This window comes from Pseudopodoces humilis, chromosome 1 (genome assembly GCF_049639895.1).
Source record: "Pseudopodoces humilis isolate 2021_Gansu_Grassland_sample_001 chromosome 1, ASM4963989v1, whole genome shotgun sequence".
Classification (NCBI taxonomy): domain Eukaryota; kingdom Metazoa; phylum Chordata; class Aves; order Passeriformes; family Paridae; genus Pseudopodoces; species Pseudopodoces humilis.
Window position 1 is genome coordinate 149050192 of NC_142200.1, and position 27327 is coordinate 149077518.

Genomic DNA, 27327 nt, shown 5'->3' on the forward strand with positions numbered 1-27327 from the left:
TCAGACAGTGGTGACACCATCCTGGGGCACAGAGCTTCTCCTTTTGGGGCTGATTTTGTCCAGCAGGGATAGCTGGGTGACGTAGTTGACTGGGCTGGTTTCTCTGGACAAAGCCCCGTGCTTGTGGGTGAAGGTCAGGTACTCCTGGTGCTGCCACTTGCACAGTTGTTTCTTCAGCTCAGTTTGAACCTACAGGAAGTTACAAACAAAGAGAAAATTGAGACTCAATGAACAATGGGGGTAAAATATGCCAAAAATTCTGCCTGAGTACTTAGCCTGTGTAAGTCAGGATTAAGCCTGTCCTGGGGTGACACCTCAGCGTGATGTGAAATGGGAGGAGAAAATCTGATGACAGATTTCCGGGCAGCTGGCATCAGAGAAATAGAAAACTATAACAAAAATAGTTTTCTCATGAGAAACTCCATAGATTAGCAGAAGAAGACTTCTGTTTCTCTACAAAAGGCTGATGAAAACACTCTAGCAAGAATTGAAACTGTTTTAAACACCAAAGTTTTTTGTCTCTATGTTATCATGTGAACAAAAAAATGGTGGGTAGTGGGAGATAAAAGAGTTTTCTAAAAGTTTATTTTAGTGTTCTTATTCTTGTAGTTTTGTTAATAAACTTTGTTTATTCCTTTTAAGTTTTAAGCCTGTTTTGCTCTTGTTCTAATCCACATCTCACAGCAAGAAATAAGTAATTTTTTTAGTTACTGCTTTAAAACCACAACAAAGCCTTAACACATTTTTAGAAGAACTCGAACTCTGTCCTTATTCCTTTTGAAAAGATACAGATTTAATTTCAGAAATTCAGAGGATGGCAAGCAGAAGTACATCTGGACACCAGGGCAAGTCATGGGCAAGCAGAAGTACATCTGGACACCAGGGCAAGTCATGGGCAATATTTATCATTTTGGTGGCCCCTATTCTGCCTTAATTTTCCCTGTTAACCACACAGACAAAGCCTGAGTACAAATTCATGGATGGGTCTCTGGATCTTCCAAGAATTGATTAAATAAAAGAGGTTTCCTCCACCAATCCAGTGTTCCAGCTCTATCCCAGCAAACCCAAGGTCCTCCAGCACTCCTCAGATTCATCCATACTCATAACACCTTGCCTGGCAGCAGCACAGTCTCTCACATTGTCACAGATACTCAAAACTGCAGCAACACACACACACACACACACACACACACACAGAGAAAATAATAATTAGTTTTTATGATTGCAGGGAGCCACGAGAGCTGCAGTGCCAAGTGGCAATGAGCGGCCAGGCTGCTCCAGCAGCAGTTATCCTTAAGAAACCTGGACAAAAACCAACCCAGCTTCATCCTGGGGCCAGAGATCAGGCTCTGCCTGTCCTAACACCTACTGGATTTCTGTGTTGTGAGGTACAATATGCAAGCTATTAAAAGGCTGTTGAAGCAATTAAAAGGCTTCTGGCAAGGAGTCTGTGGTACAGAAGGCAGGTTGGAAGTAGAGCTTGATGTATTTACAGCAAAGTCTTGAAGGGACTCTCTCAGAACAACCATTATAAATTGTTTTCCTAAGTCAAAAAAATATTTTAGGAATTATTCATCCATGGATTGGATGGAAAATTGCACCTCCATTCAGCCATTCCTGTGAGGTGCTGGAGTGTGGGGAAACGGAACTGGTGAGGGGTCTGGAGAGTAAATTAGGTTTAAGAGGAGGAGCAGCTGTGGGAGCTGGAAAGGGGCTCAGCCTGGAGAAAAGGAGGCTCAGGGGGAATTTCTGGCTCTGCACAACTCCCTGGCAGGAGGGGACAGCTGGGGGATCGGGCTCTGCTCCCAGGGAACAGGGACAGGAGGAGAGGGAACGGCCTCAGGCTGGGCCAGGGGAGGCTCAGGGGGGACAGCAGCAGGAATTTCCCCATGGAAAGGGAGCTCAGGGATTGGAACTGCCCAGGGGGTTTGGAGTCCCCATCCCTGGAGGTGTCTGGAGGTAGCACCCAGTGCTCTGGGCTGGGGACAAGGTGGGCATTGGGCACAGCTGGGACTTGATGGTCTTGGAGGGTTTTTCCAACGTTAATAATTCCATGTTCTATGAGAATTGTCCAAGTTTAAACCACTGCAGAGACTGAGGCACAATTAGAGTGTCAATCCCAACTAACCCCCTCACTTTCCTGGGGAAGAGATGCAGTTTTACATTTTCTCATCAGTTTTGATTTTTTCTGTGCTTCTGGGGGAAAGTGCCAGCAAATTTAGTGAGATTTTTAAATGATAGGCTCACAACATTCTACTGCAGGGAGTTCACCCAAATTCTACCAATGTTATAAAACTAGGAAAAAGTGTTTGAACAAAAGTCCTGGTTGAATGAGCAGACTTGGGAAAGGGAAAGGGGAAAGGGAAGGGGAAAGAAGAAAGGGAAAAAGAGGAAAGGGAATGGGAAAATGAGATCGAGAAAAAAGGGGAAAAAGAAAGAGGAAAGAAGAAAGGAAAAAGGAAATGGAAAAGGGGAACAAAAAGGAAAAGGGAAATGAAGAAAATCACCAGGCTAAAATAAACCTAGAGAAAGTGAGGAGCTCTACAAGCTTTCCATTGAGCCATCATCATCATAGCTATCAAACAGAAACCAGGAGAAAAGTCCCCTGACAGGAAAATCAGCAACCATTCTTGAAGGGTCATTGCTTCAAAGTTTATTTTGTGTCCTCCTGTCAGAACTGTATGAATACAAATAAAGTCAACAAAGCTACCAAGGGACAGAAAAGGTATGGGGATGTCATGGTTTCAGGAGCAGAACAAAGACAGATCTGTTCTGAAAATAGGAAAAGAAATTAAAAAACGAGGGGGGACTGTGAGCTTTGAAGGTTTTGATAATCTCATGTGCTTGCTACTCACCTCTGCATTTGAGAAGCAATATAGGAGAGCAACAACAAAACCCTAGGACAGGGAGGGTAGGGAGAGAAAAAACATGGATTTAAAATCTAGAATCAATAACAGACATAAGGTTTCATTCACAGTTTGTGTAGGACAAAAAGGAGTACATATTTGCCAGTTTTCTACTGGAGTTCAGGCGATGTGACACTATTTATTGAGTTCTCATAATAGAATTAAATTGCTCAATGCACTGGTGACATTTTATGTTTATTATTGCCCTTGTACAGAGACAACAAGGATTAATTTGTTGTTCATTGTATCCAACAAACAAATTCTCCCTCAGATAAGGCAAGCATGGAAGACAAATAATTTGCAACACAGATCAGTGTGGACAAGTTGTGGTGGGGTACAGGGGAAAGGGGAAGGGAAAAGATCTCAGCTGTTCAGTACAAAATGTACCACACGCAGGCCCTGACCCTCTCAAATCCATGCTGCTGTTCTGAGTAGTGGAACAGCAAAGTAAACAATGAGATATTTGCATGGTTCACTACTCCTAAGGGTAAGGTCAGAGCAGGTTGTTATGTACTTTTATTCACCACCCCTCTTATCGTCATATTACATGTGAAATCGTTTTCAAACAGTTCACCTTAATCCACAGGCTGCTCTTCATGGATTTCTGCCATTGTTATTCCATAAAAGTAGATATTGTATTTATTTTTGGTGATTATTCATATGAAGTCTGACTCAGAGATTTCAAATAATAAGGGGGCAAGCAACAGACGAGCTCGTGAAGGAGTGAGATGAGACGTGTGTGTTGAATTTGGACACACCCATAAATCCTGCTGTATTAACCAGCCTGAAGTCTGGTGTGTAATTTCTCTCTCCTTGCCTCCTTTGGGCTTTATTTTCTGTGGATACAACTTTTCTCTAGTCTCTCAGCCTCCTTTGGTCTGAACTCTCTGCGGATATATCTTTTCCCTAGTCCCTCCGCCTCCTTTGGGCTGAATTCTTCTGGGATCCTCCCTCATGGGGAGTCCCTTTTATCTCAGTCCTTATTATTCGATGAAAACTCCCGAGCTCGTTAGAATCTTGTTTCTCATGTTTATTAACAGGTGATCACAAAACTTAACAGATCTCTCCAGGCTGGTTACAAGGTTAATCTTTGCAATTTGGCACATTTCTTTCTTCTGATGGTACAAACAAGGCCTTGTGGCTCACTTCGTGTGTGATGCACAAAATGGCCTCGAACTACGCAGTTCTTTTATCTTTATACCTATTTTTACCCAATTAACAATAGACATGTATATTATTTTTCTTAATGACCCAATGACCCATCACCTCTGTGATGCACTGAGGCATTCTCTATCCAATCACTTACTATTACCCAAAAACCTCCAGGAGAAGAACATGAAGAAGAAAGAAGAAGGAACAAGGGACAACACCCTAAATCCTCCACCTTGTCTCCTGTTCTCTAAACTAACTTTTTCACCCAGTGATTTAAAAAACTTTCTAATCTACACACTCACACTTTTAGCTTTTTCTATCTAACTTTAACATTTGTTTTCATGTTTCACCATGAAAACATGCTCATGAATTTCATATTATATGAAATTCAATGTTTTTCTAGATCTTAGAACTAACTATCAGAAACAAGGGCACACACTCTGTATTCCAGACTCCAACATGGTGTTACAGACCAAACATCTCAACCTGTTAAACACTTTGTCCATCTTACCTGAAATGAGCCCAGGCCCAGCTCAATATAAAGCCGAGCTTCCAGACCAGTGCTCTCTGGGAAAAACGCAAATACGATGTAGTGCACCCCAAAGAGGGGGATCAGAAGTAATGTGGATTTTGCAAGTCTCCTGGAAAAGCAAGAATTAAAGAGCAATGCACTGTTAGAAACATGGAATGAGTGACAGCAATTACGTGTTGGAACATTTTTTTTTATTTTTTTAATTCATTTTTAATTCAGAGGAGAGCTTCAAATGGAGACAGTTGCATCCAGAGAAGATATGGAAAGGTCTTGTGACTGCACTTCTGGGATCCCCAGTGGTTGTGAAGGGGTTTGTAAACAGCCAGGACTAGGTTTGGCTGCTGATTGTATCCTGTTACAGCAAAGAATTTAAACAAAATTATCTGCATCTTTCTCTATGTGGTCATTTATGTGGAAAGGACTGGGAGTGAGACAGATTAATCACCTGACATTTAGTGTTCACACTTTCAAGCTTCTGAAGTTCCATACTTTATATTTTGCTTTGCTCTTTGTCCCCAACACATCCAGCCCACACTTCTTCCCCTGAAGAAAAGCAAGATGTGATATTTGGGATGAAAAAGAAAGTTCAAATTGCCATTTCTTCTCTTTCTGTTAGGAGTAAAACATTCTGTTCTCCTACCCATAAATAATTTCTTGCAGAGTTAGAACAGGTCAATCCTAAGAGACCCAGAAATACTTACACAAAGTGGCTTGAATGGCTCCCTCCTCCCTCTTGGGATTTCAATTTATGGACTAGAATCCTGATCACATTAATGAATATAATAAAGTTAATCTGTAAAGACAAGACAAAATCTATAAATTTACTACAAGCCAGGACATGCCTTCAGTTGATACAAATAACTAAAAATCCCCACTTTTAGGAACTGCACTGCTATAAACCAACTGTTCTATAAACTGAGCTGTTCTCAGCTCAGATCGATAGCTTTAGAAATAATAATTATCTTTCCCACCAAGACATAGTTGTATCTAAAATGTTGAATTATTGTAGGCCTACACATTTTAATATCATTTTATGTCTGATATTAATGTCTTGTACTTCTGGTCAGAACTTTAAATTTAGATTTTAAATTTAGATTTTAAATGATCTAAAAAAAGTCTCCCCTGTTCTTATCATTGTTTATGACAGGGATTATACCATACAAGACCTAAAAACCAGATCTCTCCCTGCCTAAATTCAGGGGGTATAAATTTGTGGATAAGGGAGATTTTTTTTTTTTTGTCTGAAGTTAAGAATCATAAGGACTCATTTTAAAAGCACACTAGATAAAATTATCTATATGCAGAAACTCGAGGGGAAATGAAAAACCTTACTAATACAGTCAGCAGGATGGGGCCTTTGATGATCCATAACACCACTCCATTTTCATCATCATCCCAACAGCTGAAACAACAAACAAAACCAGATTTTAATCTGTCCCATGGGAGCTTCCCATAACACACAAAAACACTTCTGCCACAGGGAAGGAAAGTGGTGGACACCAAGTTTTAAATCACTGTCTGAATGTCCTTGGTTTCCATGTAGTCAAATCTAAAGAGAATTTTACCAGCAAGAATCCCAGACTGAAGAACCAAAGCAAAGTAAAAAAAAAAAAAAAATAAATAAAAATTTGTATTATCAAGGCTTCTCTCCTGCTCTTCTTACCACTCTGAACTCAACTTTTTATTCAACTCTCCTGAGCTCTCAGCAGGTGGGTATAAAATATTATCTTTTCCAGCTGATGTGAAAAGATCTGAAAGCCTTCAGGATAGCTTACAGTAAACAATCTTTCTATCTGGAGCTCATGTTAAAAGATACAGATAAAATTAAAACAAAATAATTGAAACAAAAGAAGAAACTACTTAAGAAAACGTTGGTTGTTCGGGAAGTTCTTATTTGAAGAGATTAGGGTTAGTAATTTATGGTTGGCTTTATACAGAAACAGCAATTTTCTTGAAATACAGTTATTTCTAGGACTGGGCATTAGGGAATTGAAATTTCAATAATTAATATGATATTTCCAGGTTTTATTTCCCAGTGTATGGACAGAAAAATCACAAGTTATAAGGCTATTTTCTCACTTATAGAGAAGTTGTGAAAATTAGAGGCACAACTTTGGAACATGAGGAGTTTTTCCTTTCTTTTTTTTCCCTATACATCTTTTTTTCCCCTCAGAAAAAGAGAACGCCATAAAAAATAGGATGTCCTTGTCTTCCTTATCCCAGCTGTGACTTACCCAGTGTTCTGTTGATGGATTCGTGTGAGGACCCAAGCAAACATCACAGCAGTGGGAGCTCCTGAGCAAATCAACAGGAACACAATAATTGGTTGGAATATCATGTCCCATGGAATCTTTATTCCAACAGGTTCACAGCATAGCAGGTTTGGATTAAAGGTCAAATTACGGGTCAGACAATTTTCAATAACTTTATGAAGGAATTTAATTTCAGGGAAATTAAGAAATTTAAGTTCAGGGAAAGGGAAAAAGAAAGGAATAAAAGGGCAGGAGAATGAAATCATGGCAAAGGAGAATAGGGGATGGTGTGAAATTCCATTTTCAGAAATAAATGCTAAGAATTACTTGAAGGTTTGGATAGGAATTACAAGCACTTGTAAAGCTGGAGTAAGCACTTATTTAGCTGGGGCTCTTTTATCCTGTGGATTGTGACCAACAAACACTCTTTGTACAGCAGCTGGAATAATTAATTTTTGTCCTAAAGACTCTACTAAGCACCCCAGACCGATCAGTTGATAAGAATTCCATGAAAATTTAACTGGATCCAGGATCCAATAATTTCTAGCCTGACTTTCCCACTGCTTATCCTTCTACCCTTCTACATTTTTCACTGGGGTTTTTTGAGGCCTACAAAGCAGAGATTGATTTTTCTCTCCTCCTGTAGAACTGAATTTCCAAAGACAAAGGAACTTTCAAACCTGCCACAAAAGGGACTTTAATGCAAAGCAGGTGACATTTTCACAGATTATTCTATAGAAATATAGGTAATTTCTTTCTAAGTATCATTTGAGAGCTGTGGGAAGGGCCCAGAATTCGTCCTTCCATGTTTTAGCCCTTTGCTCAAGTCCTTTAAGCTGGGCCCATGTTAAGTTCAAGTTGGCTTTTTAATTAATGAAAAGAAATATTTTCCTCCACATCCCCTAAAATGTGAGTTACCCCTGAGGTGTCTCTCACCTTCCATTGATTGCAGAAGGAGATGAGGATTACCACATTATTAATTGAGTTGTTTGCTTTCTTATCTCAAGTTGGCCATGATTAATCAAGGGTTGAGAGTCTACTTTCAGACAATCCTGTTTGGAACAGCTCCAAAAAAAATTTTAATTACATTAAATAAAGCCTAAAAATCTGAAGGTGAAGGATATATTAATATTTATTCAGGATAATTTGGATTTCACTTCTAAGTCAAAAAATGTCATTGTAACTACTCAGTTTGGCTGCCTGCATTTTAGACCAGCCAAGGTGAGACATGGGAATATCTGGGAGTCACAATAAACAATTCTGAGCAGTGAAAGAAATCCTATTTATTTCACATTCACATTCTGAATATCAGAGATAACTTCAATTGCTGTATAACCTCAAAAGGTTCCTTAAAGCCAGATCTCTGAAAACAAAACAAAAATAGAATTGTTTGATTCCTAGGCCTGGACTCACATGATTTAAGATAAATCTGTCAAATTCCACTTGCTAAAAACAAAAGGCAATTTAGTCACCCAAACTTCTTTATTCAGTGAAGGAATTATACATATTCCTAGGGTATTATCCAGCCATATCACTCATCCTCTTGAGGCCTGGATTATTCACCACCATGGTGCAAATAACTAAAATATAAAATATAAAAATGATGTGGCTTTAATGTAGCAGCCCTGGATGAATGAGCAACTCCCCTCAGAAAACACCTCCAGCAGGCTCCTTTTGCCTCAAAACACACATTTTATCTTTATCAAAAAAAGATTTTATCCAGTTCTGCATTAACCAGAAACACTGAACAGCATGAAGAGGAAGGGAGCACTAACCCCAGCCAGTAAATATGAACCACCACACAAACTTCTTGTTGGAAACAAAGGTCAGCAGCAGCAGGGTCTGCAGGTAGATCCCTTCGATGAGCAGCCAGAAGAAATTGGCTAAAATACTGAATTGGAAGAAGGCCACAGCAGCCTTACAAGCAACCTGGAAGTGCAGAGGGAGAAAAGCCTTTTAGGCCTACTCTCATTATGGCTCGTTCCTTCAGAAATGTAGGAAAAATTCAATGTCACACCACAATGAAGAAATAACAAAATTTCTGTAGGTTTGGGGTTTCATAATTAAAATTGACTTTATTTTAGATTTTTTTAAAGGGAAATATTGGGGTTTATTTCTCACAGATTAAATTATTTACTGGTAGGAGTAGTTAGAGCTTCATTAGAGTCAACAGACCTAAATATCAAAGCTGAGTGCAGCCTGAGCACTTGGTCTTTGGGTTTCCATAAATATTATTTGTTTAAAGTTTTCGGTTTTAGCAGTAGGAGAAATAGGATGAAAAGATCTCCCTGTTCCTTTAGGTACAGAATGAAATGTTCAGTCAAGGGTGAGAAGGAGAGGGGAAGTTCAGTACCGTTGACATGAGGCAGTGGTCCATAGTTTCATCTGCAAACAAAACAGCATCTTTGGTGAAAACAGCCAGTGCTCTCAAGATAAAGGAGACAAAGAGGTGCATGTGGATGTAATTCCGTGTGCAGTGGAATTTTCTGGCAAGGAAAGAGAAAAAAAATTGTTCTTTGAGGGAAGTTCCTCATGGTCTCATCAAAAGTCAACCAGGAACACAGGAGAGTGCAGACACCTTGCAAAGCAATAGATGAGCTGTCACTATTTGAGAGGCAGTGAGACAGGAGGGAGCAGAGAAGTTGTTACCTTTTTGAGCTAATAAAAATTCCAGGATAATTGTCCTTGGATCACCACACGTTTAAAGGTGATGCCAGAGAGCAACTGTGGGACTTTTGGGCTGGATTTTGATAATACCTCTTAATTATTTTTAATAACTCTTTTGTTGAACAGGTTTGCATCAGGTCAAAGAAAGGAGTGAACTGGTGTCAGGCACATATTATGGGATGGCTGCCAGAGGAGTTGCCCTAAACTGAATTAATTAATGTATGTATTAGCTGGGAAAGGAGCTCAGGCTGGAGAAGAGGAGGCTCAGGGGGGAATTTCGGGCTCTGCACAACTCCCTGCCAGGAGGGGACAGCACGATGGAGCTGGACTCTTCCCCCAGGACAGGACAAGAAGGAAAGGTCCCGAGTTGTGCCAGAGGAGGTTTACACTGGATATTAGGGAAAATATCTTTATTCAAAGGGTTGTCAAGTACTGGCACAGGCTGCCCAGGGAAGTGGTTGAGTCCCCATCTCTGTGGGTATTGAAAACACACGTAGCTGTTGCGGTCAGGCTCGTGGGTTAATGATGGGCTTGGCAGGGCTGGATTAATGGTTGGGCTTGATCTTAAACGACTTTTCCAGCTCAATGTTTCCATGATTCCCTTTCCCTAGGCTGCCCTGTGCACATTTTGCCTTGAGCTGAAGGAATCTCTCCCAAGGTTTGGGCACATCAGCCTCGTGCTCCTCTGTAAGGGCCGTGAGCTTTGAGACTGCCGACCCACTCCAGTCAGGGGAGTTTGCCCCAACCAAACCCCACACCCACTTCCTAATAACCAACATCATCAAATGAGGCATTTAACTTTAATTAAATCCCTTTTTATAGCTCTCAGTTATGGGAGCAATGGCCTTTCAACAGAGGGAACTCACAATTTAGGAAACTCTGGTTCTGGGGTATGGGGCAGTGTTTATGCAGAGTCTGTCCTGCCAGGCACTGTAGGAATGATTAAAAAATGTTAAAAATTATCTAAAGTTAGGGCATTTCCACTGTTTGATGCCAGTAAGGAGATTCTAAGAGATATTGCCCAGCTTAATTGTTTTAACATCTGCAGGGAAACACCACAGCGTGACTGGGGAAGGACCCATCACCATCAAAGCTGTTATGTCTTAGAACGATTAGAAAACAACCATAAAAAGTCCCCACAAAACAAAACCACAGAGGATCTGAGAGAAAGGCATCCTGAGAAAAAGCCCATTTATGTTTACCTGAAGGCAGCAAAGACAATTAGAGCTGTAACGAGAGATGTCACGGATGCTGCATAGCCAGCGGTGTAGATACGCCAAAATGCAGAATAATAGGATTTCTGTGGGAAAAAGAGACACAGCCCAATGCAGGTGGTTGTGCTGGATGCATCCTGGGGTGCTCATTCCCCTGGGACACATTTCCCTCACTGGTCAGCCCCACCGTCTCTGGGCTGTTTTTCATGCTCAAGATCTGCTTCAGGATTTTCCCTCCACCTCCACTAACAAGAGTTTTCCTTTGAGTCCTACTTAAGCCTTCACAGGAGAGAAGATTCCCAGCCCACAGGCTCATCTGACCCCCTCTTGAGCATGTTCAAAAGGAAAATACTAACTTTGATACATAACCACCTTTTCTCATGTCAGTACATAAAAACTCTGGAGCAATGAAACGTTCTGGTGGGAGATTTGTGAATCTGTTATTTTAGACCTGGGCTAGATACAATAAGTATTGATTTTCATAAACAGCTACAGCTGAAAGAGAAATAAAACTCTCATCTTGCAGGTGGGGAAGCTGAAACACTGATAAAGAGTTACATCATGTTGTGGAGGTGAGCTAAACCAAGAAAATCACCTCAGTCCTTAATTCTCTGGACAAACAGTTTATTCCTTGCTGTATATTATAGCACTGTAAATTCTTTATCATTCACTTGTTTTCAATTCAGACCTATATCCTAAGAAATCCTAATCCTGTGTCCTAAGGAAAATAAAGCTTGTTTGCTTAGCTTTAACGATGCAAATTTTATTCTGATTCACTACAAAATCACCTCATTATTTAAAATCCCAAGAAACTAAATTCTCTGAACCCAGGCAAATTTCCTCATAAACCCAGTGGACACTTTGTTCTCTAATTGATCATGAATCTGTTTATCCAAATGGCTGCAATTCTAGGTTGGAGAACAAATTAGCAATTTTAAGCAGATTCATAAAGAGATCTTGTAACCCTGACATGATAGGAATCATCCTGCTGTTCCTGAAATACTCCTGATCTTTTATACAGTATTTTCTAAACACAGATGAAAATTAGTAAATAGGTTATTTAATTTCATACTAAAGTGCTTCAATTAATTTTATCTGGTTTTGTAGGATGGATTAAGAAACAATAGTCAATACAAAAGACACCCTAAGTGCTCACTGCAGACACAAAATACAAAACAAGTGGTTCTCTTAGGACACAACTGGGATTTTTACTCACTTCCCTCTGTTTGCAGTGCAGCAGAGATTGCTGATCTTATCTTCCTTTTGTAGTCAAACCTTGTGGATTTGACTGGAATAACAAACTAACCCCATCCAGAGCACAGACAGCAGCTCTGTGCAGAAATCTGCTGTCATGCTGAAATATAAATATAGCTCCTTGCTTGATTTTAGCCTAGACCAGCCAGAAATTATGCCTGGTTTAGCATAATCCAGGGACTGCTTGGAGAAAGCCACCTGGAGAGTGAGTTTAACGCTGTGGGAGAAACCCATGGGGACTGGAGAACTGTGCTCCAGGATACACCTGGTCCTTTTATGAACCTTGCATCCCTTCTGGGCTGTTCAGATTATTCCCAACATCTTTCTAGAAAGTTTTTAAGCAGATATTTAAGTTTTCTAAGCATTTATTTAAGCTTTTAAAGCATTTATCTTTCCCCAAAGTGCAAAGTACAATTATTCTTATTTATAGAAGGTCATTGAGCTCCAGATGTGAAGTCCAGTACGATGAGGAGGAATGTGGAAATTTAAATCATATCAAGATGTGGATGTGAAAGAAATTCTGAAGCTTAATTGAGCATGAATGATGACTTTCAGATAGGAAAAATATTCATTTTCTGCTCCACTGAACACCTGAGATGAAGTGTGGAAATATTCAATGAGTTCCCTCCTAAGGGTGTGTGTTGACCACCAAGAAATGTTTTTCTATGACTCGGAGAAAATCTGGAAAACAATACAAATGAGAGGGATCCAAAGGAACTTTTCCTGAAGAAATCCCTGAGCACTGGTGGGTAGGGCTTCCTGGGAGATGTGTGCAAGATGAGGATTTACATCACCTCTGCCAGAGAACCAAAGTCTTTGTTAGTTTGGACAGGTGAACTCAGCATGAGTTTTACACCAAGAGGAGACATTTGGATGAAGAGGAAAGTGCTGACTGCTGCTCCCTTGATTTATGTTAAGCCTAATTCATTAAATAACTTCTAAATATACCTAAAAGTTTTGAGTTTAGTGCTGAAAATGGGTAATCACTGGCTCCTGACAGGACTCAGATGTGTGGAGCATGAGGCTACTCAGGAGAGGGTGCTGTGGAGATGTTCAGAAGCAGAAAATCAAACCCCCACCTGATCCTCAGGTCCTTTACTGGAACCTTCATCAAACCCACAGGCAATGGTGTATGGTGGGAAAGGCTCTGACCAATATTCCTCCTGTGAGCAGTTCCTCTGAAGGAAACCTGCAATGGGAAAACACAGCAGAAAGTTAATTACGGGTGCTGGTGCTGCTGTTCTTTAAGTTTTAATGAGTAGCAACAATTTCTTATTACCCCTTTGAGTCCTAAATTAGAGACTTACAGGTTTAGTCATGTTCAGTGAGATTAGCTGTAAGAATGACAATATTCTATATATCTATCCATTGAAAAATCAAGGGACATGTTCCCAGTCATTTCAAGTTGCAGAGGGACTTGTGCATTTCATATGGGAAATAAACTCTGAAAATTCATTCCTTCCACAGAGGAAATCAAATTATAATTTTATAACATATTTGGGGATTTTGGGAAAAGCCCTGAGCCATTTTTTCCAGACTGGAAGCTCCATACAAGTTTTGATCTTGGTCCTGCTCTGACTGGAGGATTGGACTGGATGACCTCAGGAGGTTCTTTCTAATATTAATTAATGTACAGTTTTATAAATCAGTGATTCTATCACATATTCCTCTGTAAATTTGCTTGTCCATCGTATTTAGATCACCAAAGGGATAAAACAATTCAGTAGAGCACAATACAAAGCATAAAAGTGTCAATATTGACCCCAAGCCAAGATGTGTATCTGGATAATTACTGAATGCTGACAGACATTAGAGCATTGTAAATCAGGAAAATATGAAGGAATCCTCAACTACTAGAATTCATTTAAAATAAAAAAAAACAAAACAGGATAAGAATAGGAAAAAAATCTTGCCATGGGTACTGGTAAATTCTTCAAAAAATCGTGGGCAGGGAACTTTAACCACTTCCCCAAAAGTGGCTCTGGGCCAGCAGGTTAAACCATCCCAATCTCTGGCACATCCTGCAAAAAAAAAAAAAAAAGTGACTCAAAATGAAGAAAATCACAGAGAACATCACACATTTGATCTTCCATAATGAGATTGTCTGTGGCTTTCCCACTCATTGACATGCACGAAGAGCCACAGCAGGATGTGCAGCTCTGCAAACGAAGGAGTGTTTTCCTTTTCTCCTTGAAAGTATCCTTGCCCACACTTGGTATTCCAGCTGGACCCTCCCCTCCTTATCTCATGAGAGAATGTACCTGAAATTCAAGCAGACACAATCCGAAAGTCAAATCAATTGGAGCTCTTTTCCATTGTCAAAACAAAAGCCACCGAAATAAAAGTATTGAATAATGATTAGCACTTGAGATTTCTCATTACTCTTTTTTCATTACTTGAGATTCCTCATTACAGAGCCTAACTGAAATACATCAGACTTAAAACTCAGCCTTAACCTCTTTATTTCATGTTTAAAAATCTACCAATTTCACCTGGCTTAAAGGAAATAAGGGCTGAAGCCCCAGTCTCAGGCAATCAATGGCATTTTTGCGACTGATTTCCAAAGGGATTAAATTCATCCCGAGCTAGGGGGACATCTCAGCATTATAAAAAATGACCATCACGGGGAGTAGGTCTGACTGGTTGGAATTCATGAGGTTCCCTAAAGCTGAGGCTGCTGGCTGGTGACACAAGGTGTGTTTCTGGCTCTGAGTGCCCTAAAAAAGGGTTTTCAGAGGTTTCAGTGAGTCACGGCTTTGTCACTGCTGCATCACACTGAGACTTCAAGCTGTTGGCAAATGGGCGTGGGGGCAGCACAGAAAACTTGCCAGCATGTAAATGTGCCTGAAACAATAAAAAAAAAAAAGCATCATGCTCTAACCAAAACAAATCTCTAGGTAGTCATAAGGGGGGTATAAAGCAGAGGGTTGGGTTGGGAGGTGTTATTTTTCTTCCATGATTCTTTTCTGCTGCCTCTGCGATGGATGATGAGGCAAATGTAAAGTTGTCAAGTTGAAATGTGGCAGCAATGCTTGCCTGGAGCTGAGCAGAGTTACTCTGGCTTTCAAAAGGATAGTCCTGAGAATCTCCCACAGAATTATCCTCACATCACCCTCGGGAGGATGAAATTCCTGGTATAGCAAATTTTCCAGGGAAAATAGAGGCCCTCATTCATTAGCTGTAATTTTAAATGCCTCAAACACGTCAGCTAATCTCAGCTCTGTTCCATTTGTGAACAACAGAAAGGGACAAGAGACTTCCAGAGCTGATTCATCCCAAATACTGGTGGCTTCTTCCTGAGGACAGGATGAATCACACCCTGCAAACACCTGGCTCTCACTGATGCTTACAGCCTAAACTCAGCTGCTAATTGTCAAATTAATGAAGCCAGGTAATATCATTCCCACTTAGACGTGCAGTGGCCTCCACACTCACACTTAGCAGCTGAAGTGGTCCTTCTTAGAAAGGCTTGGCAGATCTGAGGAGCTGGGTCTAAAAATCTATTTTATTTGGCAATGTGGAAATAAAAGTTATAATTGTGTGGCCTTGTGTAGGAACAGAACATGTATGTCTTAAGTCTTGGAGATGATTTATTTCCAGTGACTTCTACAGTTTATATCAAGGAAACTGCTGAGTGCAGGGGCTGAAAGGGAATTTTTCATGCCAAGGTTTTCAAGAGATTGGTGGAGTCCAAGTCACTCAAGTCTCCATAAAGACACTGCAGCAGGAGCTGTATCTATGGATGGTGACACCACAGATTTTTTAAGTCTTGTTCAGCAATCCAGGAATTTTTAGACAGTGAATCCAGGAATTTTTAGACAGTGAAGGAAAAAAAAAAAAAAAAAAAAAAGTGGAGTTAGGATTTGATTAATTTGACCTATTTTACACATCTGTTCCTAAATTAGAGGAATTTCACTCTGGGTTCTGCTGATTCCAGGACAGATTCTCTGTGGCTGCTGAGGTTTAACTCTACAAACTGTGATGCTTTGTTTATCTCATTAAATTCCTGAAAAGTGAATCACAAACAATGGACTTTTACCTATCTTAGTGTAGTTTTATCCTCCAGATAAAATATTTGGGATAAATTGTTTTTCCAGCTCCAATATTTAATTTCAAGGTATATTGAGAAAGGCTGCAAACACCAGAAGATACTTTCATTAAAGTCTTTCCTTATCTGGGGAATAAAAGGTGGAAAGAGGAGCTTTGAGAAGCTCAGAGTAGACATGGTTGAAGATTTTTTAAAATATTTAACTCTCAGGAACTTTTATTTCTCAGGAACTCTCAGGGGTTTTTATTTCATTGCTACAAACAGGATTCTAAAACCATGCAATTATTTTTGTGTTGAAGAGGAAGATGCCTGGAATGACATCCTGTAATTCAGGTAACAAATAATTTTTGAAAATGACTAATTTATATCAGAAATTTTGCAGTGGGTTACTGTGTGTTCTAAGTGCAAAATGTGTCCACGAGGTATTTTGGAATTTAATAAAGTGTGTGTGAGAAATGGCACCAAAATTAAAAGAGGAATATGAAACATGGGAGTAATTGGAAATTCTGCAGAATAATATGAAAGACAAAGGAAATATTTTGGGGTTAGATTCTGATTTTCACCAGGCTGCTAAAGGCAGACTTCCAAGTGGTTCCAATAATTCTCTCCCAACCAAATGCATGAGGTATCTTTGTCTCATAATTCCTTTGCAGAAAACAAACATCTTGAAATTCATGGAAGTGAAAAATCTCACTGAGGCGGATACAAATTTTTCTAAGCAAAGCTGACCAGAATAAAATATGACTGAATTTTTGAAAGAGTCTGAACATTTTGAAATTCCATGTTGAGTTATTTCTAAGCATGTTTCCACAATTCCAAACCCCAGGAGGGAACATCATATGCAGCATTCTGGATATATTTTACAGGCTCTGTTATGTGTTCATTTTAGTTTCCTAAATTTACATCTGAGCATGTGAAAGACTTCTGGACACCACCACAATAAATCTTTACAAGCAAACAAATAATGTCTAAAATTGTAAAAATGTATCATTTTGAAGAATTTGGGTCTTTCTTTAACTTTTTTTTCCCCCCAAAGAATATTTTCACCAGACTGGAAGGATTCCCAACATGATACAACTTCAGTGGGATCTTCTGTGGGAGTTTCTTTGGAGTTCTGGATGTAAATAAAGAACACACCAAACACTTCATTAATGGGAGACATTCCAAGGCAGGGAATAACCATCAGGACCTTTACCTTTAAGATCAGGTGAGGCAGATTCGTTGTGTTCCAAGCAGAGAGCCTCCTCTTTGACCACCTGCTGGAATATTTTGCATTCTGGATGGATTCCTGTAACCTTGGCAAGACAAAGACAAAAAAGACCCCAAGAACTTCTGTGATTATCAGAATGAAAAAAGTCAGTTTGTACCTTGTGGTTTATATCTTGAGGTCTGTGAATGGGAAAACTCCAGCTAAAGTTGGGGGATTTTTACAAATAGAATGTATAAATGGCAGGAGGAGTCTGTGATCCCAAATAATTATTAATTTGTGCACATTTCATACTGCTTTTTCATTGTACCATAATAATCAGCTCATGCAGCATCTTTTCTGCAATCTGGACATTTTTATCTCCTTTGCAGTTATATTTTACACAAAACTTAAATGACAGTCACAGTTTTTGGATTTTCACATATTTACCAGCTGGTGAAAATTGAATGAATCCACCAGCTGTGGGATTATTCACATCAAGTTCTCCAAACTTAAACACAGCCTGACCACAGAAATATTTATTCTCCATAAACCAACTAAAATCAAATAAATTTACTTAAAGAATTATAGTCTTGGCCATAGTTTAATCTGAATGATTGAAAAATTCTATGAATGTGTTATCTGAGGCTGCTGCACACACCTTAGACCAGGGAGCTGCTTCCATTTTAACAGCTGAAGAAATGATAAAAAATTAATGATTTGGGGATTAAATTGGGAAATTGAATGAACATTTTTATCTCACAGATTAAGGTGCATTTAAACAGTTAAATGTATTTATAGCCAGCAGCTGTTGATCAAGGTCTAAATTCATTCTTTTAGCTACAGATATTTAGTCCCATTTATTGCCATGTATTTTGCTTGACCTCCATCTCCCACTCCAGCAAGTTTCATGTCCCCTGTAGTCCTGTATCACAACTCCTGTGATTGTGAAGATGTTCTAAAAACCCACACAGCCCCAGAATGGCTTCCTCTGCAAAGGCAAATCAGTTCTGAGAAAGAAACTGCATGTCAGTGTCTACACTTGATTTGTTATCTCAGCTTCTTCTGCAGTCCTTGGGGATTTCCAGGATGAATTTCAGTCCCCCAGGAATGGTTGGCGCTGTTTGGGATGTTAGAAGGCATCTCAGCCCTCTTGTGTAGACCTGCATTCATTTGTCAGCCCCATGCAGAAGTCTCAAATGCATTATTTGAAGTCTCAAATGCATTATTTGATGTCTCAAATGCATTATTTGAAGTCTCAAATGCATTATTTGAAGTCTCAAATGCATTATTTGAAGTCTCAAATGCATTATTTGATGTCTCAAATGCATTATTTGAAGTCTCAAATGCATTATTTGATGTCTCAAATGCTTCTACACACCCCTCTTTAGGAAACTGAATTAAACTGAATAAGAAAGCCACTGAACTGTATTCAGAGAACTGGATTCTGGATCAAAGGCCTCTTTTGGGAAATTGGGTTCTTCAAGACATAGAAAGTCTTGTATGAGATAGAAATTCTCTTTTTTGTTTCGTTGCTTGCTTCTTTCTACCCTATCCTATTCAAGACAAAGCCAGGGGCTCAGTTACCAGGGATTTTAATGGAAAATGATGGATTGAAGACTTTCCAACTTGTTTTTGAGGAAGACTCCAGGCTGTTTTAACCTCTAAAGACTTTGAAAAGTAAGATGTAACCATCACTTCTATACTGCCTTTTCAACCTCAAAAAAACTGATTTATTTGCCTTCAAAATGTTTTCAGTGAGCAGAGAAAGCAGGATTTCTTTTAACCTCCACAGAAATGTTACAGGAAGTTATGCAGGCTATTCCCTTGCAGCAATAATATCTGCAAAGGGGCAAAAATTAGAGCACGACTTTGTCTTTAAAAACTTTTAAAAATTCTGCCTACATTTGGGTTTTAAAGTAGAATAGACAGACTTGTCTTAATTATGAGGCCCCAGAGATGGTTCATCCATGCTAATATTAGAACAGAAAGAGGATTAGGGGCACTGTTTGAAAAGAAAGTTAAGACATGGTGCTTTTTCATGCATTATATTACTCCGGTGGGTAATTCAAAATACATTTTATAAATCAGCATGAGTGACTCTTAAAATAATACTTTTTGCTCTTCAACTCTAGTAACTCAATTCTGAAAGTAAAATTTTCAGGTGTTAATAGGATCCCTGCTCATCACTTTACATTTAAACAGACATTTCACTTTGCAGTTTGCTCATACAACAAATGAATTCTCTGAGTAGAAGTCACAAAACAATTGCTCCATAAATCTCTTACTATTTCAGTTCATAAAGGTGGATCCAGCTGGACGGCTGGAAAAAGCCATCCCTCTGTTTTCTGGAATTCCTGGATTCTGTTACTGTTGGTTTTGGAATATCTGGAATACTGTTGCATTTGGAATATTCTTAGGCTTCATGTTGAAAAGTCATGAAAATTTGAGATAATGCTGTACCATCTACACTGAGTCCTCTGCTGAAAGGCCTGAAAGCAGCAGCCACTCATAACCCAAACTGAAAACAAACCACAACATTTGAAACGTTTTAGTAAAAGAGCACTGAGGAGAAGTGGGTTAAATTAACTCCCACCTCATGCCAGAAGTGCTGGGAATGGTGGAAACACACAGGATTAGTTCTGGAAAATATTCTGAGGAGGAAGAGTTATCTTTTCTCCAAAAGTCAGCCTGAGAGAGTTCACAGGTGGACTGAGGGACACTGAGTGAGGGTGCCAGACTCCTGCTCTAGGTAGGCTGCATCTCCTGTCTTCTCTCCTCTGGTAAATGCACACCTGCTGAACCAGAGCCTCAATCACCATCACTCATCAGAGCTGTTGGAAAAATGGAGAGGTTCTTCGTTTACATGGCTGGGGAAGCTCCTACCCCACCCCTGGGGAGGTGGCACTGCCTTGGCTTTACACAGAGGAATTGCTAAAACAGGTCCATGTTGTGTCACTGCTGGACACGAAATGATTCACACAGACACAGCTCAACGTGTGTGACAGAAAAAAGAGAGCAGTTTATTCTGTCCTTTCAATATTTATAGATTCCTGACAATGACCAGGGATTGGATAGGTAGGTTATGACCTCTCCAACCACAATGGTCATGAGAAATGTCCATCAGAAAACATTTCTTTAATGAAATGCAAAAATATCTATGTTTATAGTTACTTTCTGAGAAAGTGGCTGGAAACTATAAAAACAAGATCAGAAGGCTTAATTCTTAAAACAACAATGTAGTCCTGCCTCCTGCCTCTGAAAATGGGGATAAATCATCATAAAACATGATTTTATGGTTTCTTTTGGAAATTCTTATCCACTAGTGATACCCACAGGTTGGGGAGATGCTGGCACAGGTTCCCACAGAAGCTGTGGCTGCCCCTGGATCCCTGGAAGTGTCCAAGGCCAGGCTGGACAGGGCTTGGAGCAGCCTGGGACAGTGGGAGATGTCAGGAATCCAGTGGAACTGGATGATCTTTAAGATCCATTCCAACCCAAATCATTCTGGGATGCTTTGGTATCCACAGTGGTACTGCAGTCAATCCCAGTGACACTCAGAGCAATGAACCATTGGCTCAAAGTTTGTTTCCTTCTGGGTTTTACTGGATTTGGCATTGGCAGGGCTACAACCACAGGAATTCACAGAATCACAGAATCACTGGGTTTGGAGAGACCTCCAAGATCATCGAGTCCAACCCAGCCCTAACACCTCAACCAGACCATGGCACCGAGTGCCACATCCAATCTTTTGTTAAACACATCCAGGGATGGTGACTCCACCACCTCCCCAGGCAGAACATTCCAGAACTTTATTATTCTTTCCTTTTTCCTAAGATCCAACCTGTATTTCCCTTGGCACAGCTTGAGGCTGTGACCTCTTGTTCTGTCAGTGCTGCCTGGAGAAAGAGACCGACCCCACCTGCCCACAGCCACCTTTCAGGGAGCTGTGGAGAGTGATCAGCTCACCCCTAAGTCTCCTTTTCTCCAGGATAAACACCCCCAGCTCCCTCAGTGGTTCCTCACAGGGTTTGTGTTCCCAGCCCCTCACCAGCCTCGTTGTCTCCTCTGGACGCGCTCAAGCCCAGAATTTTTATGATAGGCCAGTGCAGAGATTAAATATCACTGACACTTCAGGGTTTGAAAATCAACACCAAGCCCTGTTTCAGATGTAACCCACAGACTTTCCATTAAGAAACAAAAACAAAGCTGGTGTTATTAATTTGTAATCATGCAGCCTCACTGAAAGTAATGCCACTGTTGGACAGAAAAAAAATAAAGAAAAAATGAGACATATACAAGAAACTGAGAGTAGTGATGATGCTTCAATTTGTTTTCCTCAGGCTTTAAGAAAGAGAAAGACATTAAACCATTGCATAGTTAAAGAAAAGCCTTGTGGGCAGAGCATTACTTGGGATTTGTTGTCTATGGGTTATTTTCTGTTATTAGCTTCACAGTGCCTTGAGTGAAAAGTTTTTGCTCTAATCTGCCTACAGGGGTTGGGTGATGGGGCTTTCTAGAAATCAGGAGCTCTGCATTTGGTGCAGGGACATATTATGGCAATTTGGGAGGCATCTGCTGAAAAGGTGGCTTTAGCAGGAAAAGAGTAGCTCCTGCTCACCATAAAAAAAGGAAAATTTAGGAACCAAAGCAGAGCAGAGCCATCGGAGCAGACATGTCCAATCTGGCACAGCATCCCCAGACACAGCCAGAGGTGGAAGAAGCTGATTTAAAATGTTATTCCTTGGATCAACATTTCCCAGTATCTCAGCAGTAACCTGGCCTGACTCTCACTGGAAATCACAGTGGGGCGCCTTCATTCCAAATTTACACATAAAACTTAGAGATTTCAGGAAGTGCTGTGTGCAGTCCTCCAGGAATTGAGCTTTGCATTCCTGTGTATCACAACACAAAGGGTTTTTTTTAACTGGATTGAATGTTACTGACCAATTTGAGTCAAAACTCACAGGGGTGTTTTGACTCTGAGTCCTTACCACAATAACAATCTTGCCTGGAACACAGTGACCACTAAAAAATTACCTATGACAACCAAGAGAATGCTAAAATCCTGCGACGGTTTAGAGAGACAAATGTGGGGCTTGCATTTACTTTTAGACTTCATTTTCTTCACTTCTTGTAAGGTTATTGCACCAAAACCTTAAGTGGTTTATTCACTGGGAGTAGTATAACATTGTTTTCTATTTCCTCTGTTCCATGATCGTTTATTCATTTCCCCAAACCTTCACAGAATAATCAAAGTAAAGGCACTTTGGGCTTTGATGTACTTATGTTGGACAACAGGAGATTTAGCAAGCACTGGGAGGAGCAGTTCTAGCAACATCCTCATGCCACACTTAGTGCAATTTAATTAAAAGCAATCTTTCCTGAGAGTCCATTCAAAAATGGTGCCCCTAAGCTGCAGTGGGGGTAGAAAAACTGTAATTTAGATGTCACACAAAAGACAGATCTTCACTCATTAAGAAGTCCATTAGCACGCTTGGGGAAAAGTAGGGACATTTTCTGTGCTCTCTGAAAATTAGGGAAGTGCTTCAAAGCTGGGCACTGAATATATTATTCACCTTTGAAAAAGCAATTCTATGGGATCAAAGAGCCAGCAGTAACACTCAGCCTTTTTTGAAAATTAATCAAAGCTCAAAGAATTGGCTGAATTCATTGACAAGATGAGAAGGCTTCAAGAATTTGAAGGCTCTTTAAAGTGATCTGTTTCAGCTTCTGATGCCCTGCAATCCTAAAGCCTCACAAATAGGTTTTGTGTACATAAATCATTGACTGAGAATATTTATCACTGTTCTTTCTGCCTCTGTCTCCTCAGCTTGCATTCACTCAGATCCCATCTCAGATATGCTCTGAAATTAATCCTGTGCTCCCAATTCCCTCTGTCTGTGCTTCCCCAGTTCTTCTGATATGACCCTGATGCCTGAATATTTTAGTTCTCCCTCACACAAGGTTGTCTGCCTTTCATGTCACACATGGACTCCCACCTTGGAGGATTAAAACTCACCTGGTATTTTAGAACACAGAAAAACACAGCAAAGACAACTCCTGCATCCCCATTTTAAAGTGTGGAATGAAGTGTTCAGTTAGTCCTGAAAGTTGGCCAGGATTGCCAAAGACATCAGGCAGGAGAATCAGGCTATGCTTTGAAATACACACATTTTTTTAGTGAAATTTTGATGGGCAGGAAAGGCTTTTAGGATGGAGGAAGATTCATGGGAAAAAAAGAAAAAGTTGAAGACAGGTGAAACAACAGACAAAGAAAACCTCAGTCTTTTTCACAGGCTTCCCAGTCTGTTAAATGCATTTCATCTAAACCTTCCATCTGCTTAGCTCCTTCTCAAAAAAACAAGTGCTAATTCAAAATCTTTGAGACTGGGGAGCACAGGACACTAAAGGCAATTTTCACATTTTGCTTTTTCACATTTTTCAAATTTCCAATTTGCTTTGGAGGGATCTGGGGCCCACCCCAAGCTCCATGAGCTGCTGTCCATTTCATAGCAACATTCCCAGTCACTGCAATAAAAACCTTACTGCCCAAGCCCTGGCCTGTAAATAATTCTGGGATATTTATAATGCCGTATGTGTAGCGTTGTGTGCTGTCAGAAAACAAGAAACTATAAAAAACAAAGATTTCTTGTGCAGTAAAAAGAAGTCAGCTCAACTCTTACAAGCTCAAGTGGATGCATTTAGGTTTTTTCCACCATCCCCAAGCCATGTTTACCACTGTGGGCTCTGAAAAGCACCAGGTCACCCCAGCAGAGACAGAATCCAGTCCCCAGCCGTGGATTCACCTCTCACACAAAGTCCTGCCCTCGGCTTCCAGCTCTGACACCATCCTGACCCCAGAAGCTTCCAACCCTAAAGCTAAAGCCTCATTTCCAATCTTTCTCTTCAGTCAGTTAAATAGATTATTTCAGGAGTCTTTTTGGCTGAAAATGACTACCTAGAGGATATTTTCTGTGTTTGTTTTCTCTCTCTAACTCGATTACCTATGGAAGAAGGGAAGCTGAGACACTGATTGCCTCACAGTCATTTAGAGGAACATATTTTCAATATTGTTTTCAAGACATTGAAGCAATGCTTGAATGCTCCTCTGTGGATTGGACTGTATTTATATGACTGTGTTTAACTGCACGACCTTATAGAGAACAGCACTTGCAATACATATTTATCTGTGTGTATCACTATATTTATATACTCATAGGTATTCTTTATGAGACAGCACAGCCATACTAATTTATTTTGTTTATGAATGCTGTGTAATTAGTATTACCTTGAGAAAATTAATTTATCAGTGCTCTGCTAAATTGGGTAAAGCATTTAATTATTACTAATGCTTGAAGAATAACAGAACACTAATAACTGAGGATCCCCATTTTCTACTATTGCAAGTATTCCTGTAAATTAAAGAGAAATTTCTCCTTTTCTGTATCACTTTTTTGCCTGCAGGTGAGTTTCATGTCATCTAATCCCAAAGTCCTGAAACCTGGAAATCAAAGTCCTACAGCAAGCTCATTTCATTGATCTGTATTCTTGGCGTGTTTCTATCTCTTCCCAGTAATACTGAAGGAGGCTCAATGAGTAGCTTTAGACCAGATTCCTAATTTTAGACAGTTAATTGTAGATGATTAATCTAAATTCCCCCATCAAGCATCCCTTAATGATCAGTGAAAGCAGACAAGCAGTTCCAGGGAAGGATTCCTGCTTTGCTCAGACACCTGCATGAGGACAGTGACTGCCTGTACAGGAGCCTGTCTCACCCCATTAACTCCCTCCAGGCTAAAAAAACACCTAAAACCAGATTATTCCACACATCCAGCTCCCCATGGAGAGGAACTGAAGGTTTGCAGGGACCAGGCTGGTGGAAGAAGCACAAATTAAACATGAATTTTTAGACACCCAGCTTTGTTTTACTGGGAGCTCAGCACCTTGCCATGGGCTTGGCTCCATATGTCCATTAGCACAAGAAATACTTTGCTGAAGGGAATGTACAGCTCAGTGGTGACCCACCTGTGCTCACAGTCTCACCTCCATTTATTAGATCAGACTAAAGCCCTTCCCAGAAATGGGAAATGTCAGTGTTTGAAGAGGAAAGCAGTTTAGCACAGCAGGAAGAGCAGTGAAGGCAGAGTCTTTTCTGCTCCTTGTCCTCTGCTTCCTGAGACGCTGAACTCTTCAAGACAGGAAAAGTCATTTTTAGGCATTTCAACCTCCACTGCTCTCTGTTCCTTGTCACTTACCAAGTGAATGGTGATTTTTTTAATGTTGAGGACTCTATTCTGCAAGGCACAAAATATATCCTGCAACATCCCCGTGGAGCTGACAGGAGGTAACTGTACCCAGTTCCACAGAGGAAGTTTTCAGGATTAGCCCTCTGGTTAATTTTCATATCTGATTAATGACTTATCTGCAGAATCCATACAGGAATTATTTCTCTGCTCTCATGATCCCTTGAAATAGGAAAGGATTATTTCCTCAGTCCATCCTAAGGGTCTCAGGCCTTCCCTGACTCTTTAACTGAACATGCAAAGAGACCTTGATTGAGACTCAAACCCCACTGACATTCAGAGCGCGGCCTCTCACCAGACATGGAGCTGATGTTCATATTTTGAGGCCAAAACCTGTGCAGATCACGCAGTTTATAGAATTTCTTTTCTGATGGGCACAGCCTGCTGCAATATGCTGCAATATTAAAATGATGTATGGCAGATGTGCACGATCCATCACTTCGGCTCGGCTCCACTCTGCTGACAGCTGCAAGAATGAGTTGTGCCTCTATTAGGTGTAAAAAGGCTGGCCCAGATGCCAAAATCACTTTACCTGCAGCAGTCTAACCCTTTTGCATGAAAGAATGGTATTACACATGATAATAGCTGTGCTGGCGAGGTTTTCATAGCAAGGACCCACAAGCTATCCTTTGTACAAAAATCTGTGTGAATACAGAGATCTGTGTAAAGATCCAGAGGTCATGCAGGTGTGAAAATTTACATCCCATCTCTCACTATTTCTAAATGAAAGGTCAGGATCAGTCTGTAATTTAAGCTCTCACAGTTATCTGCAGAGGAAAGCAGGCCCTAGAGAAGCGCCCACTCCATCTGGCTTTCTCAGGACAAAATGGAATGTTTCCTGGGACGGTGACTCTCTCCCTCCTGACTCCAGCAGGCTCCTTAATCCCAGCCCACGCTGAACATTTCTCTGTGAAATGAGTAAAGTTTGAGTTAACTGGCAATCACACCCAGAGGAAGGGTTCTAAACACTTCCCTGAGGCTGAGGATTGAGGGCAAGGAAGAGAAATTACCGTCCTTGGATTTGCACCAATTTTTGTTAAGCATCCCAGGCAATGCCAGTGGTGGAGCATGGAGATCAGGGAGGGACAGCCCTGCCTGGATTGTGTCCCTGTGCTCAGCCATCTTCCCTGTGGGAAGCCTCAGCTGCTGCCCTCAGGCATTTCCAGTGGCATTACAGTTCATGCTCCTGCTCGGTGCCATCAGAAACCTTCAGCACCGAAACCATCCGTGCCCTCCCAGAGAGGTAAATGTCCCCCATCCTTCAGATGCATACATAACTACTCCTTCCTAGTTACCCTCCTTGTCCTGCAAAGCCGCCTTTCTCAGGACAGCTGGGACAGTGACCTGTCCCTTTCTGTCTGCTACTGCCATTCTGATTTAGGGATGCTCTTCTGTCCTCTGCAAACTGCAATTTTAGTGAATAGAAATGAAAAGAAATTTATTAACAGCATCTTGAGGTCACAAAATTTTAATGAAAGGAGCTAGGTCAACACATTAACACAGGGATATCTTTTTCTTTCCTTCCCTCTAACATCTCTGTCTCATAATTTTCTTTGTAATCCTTTCCCTGTTTTTCTTTCTTTCTGCCTGCTCCCTGTTCAGGAGAAAAGTTACCCAGCTTCTGCGGACTTTCCCCCACCCCAGCTGCAGTGGGGCAGCTGCGGAGCCATCCAGCTGTGGCCGGGAGCCAGATGTGCGGTCCCCCCACCCCCGCGGGCACTCACTCACTCACCAGCGGGAGCAGCAGCCAGCGCAAAGTTCGCATCCTCCGCAGCAGCGCCGGCTCCTGCCGCTGCCTCTGCCTGCTGTG

At 40.7% G+C, this 27327-nt stretch overlaps 1 protein-coding gene and 1 long non-coding RNA gene across 2 annotated transcripts; one reads left to right on the forward strand and one right to left on the reverse strand.

Annotated features, from left to right (window-relative positions):
* LOC102101469 (vasoactive intestinal polypeptide receptor 1-like) lies at positions 1-27327 on the reverse strand. The gene is made up of 13 exons (XM_005527814.2): positions 27250-27327; positions 17221-17320; positions 13891-13998; positions 13057-13166; positions 10712-10809; positions 9196-9328; positions 8618-8771; positions 6825-6885; positions 5923-5992; positions 5292-5383; positions 4570-4699; positions 2856-2897; positions 1-189 (listed from the first exon to the last, which is right to left on the reverse strand). The coding sequence occupies exons 1-13, from the start codon at positions 27280-27282 to the stop codon at positions 1-3; spliced, it is 1320 nt and encodes a 439-aa protein (XP_005527871.2). The 5' UTR covers positions 27283-27327.
* Positions 15422-17733, forward strand: LOC148185267 (uncharacterized). Its single transcript, XR_015773631.1, has 3 exons — positions 15422-15542; positions 16253-16358; positions 17062-17733. It is a non-coding gene; the product is annotated as an uncharacterized LOC148185267 (long non-coding RNA).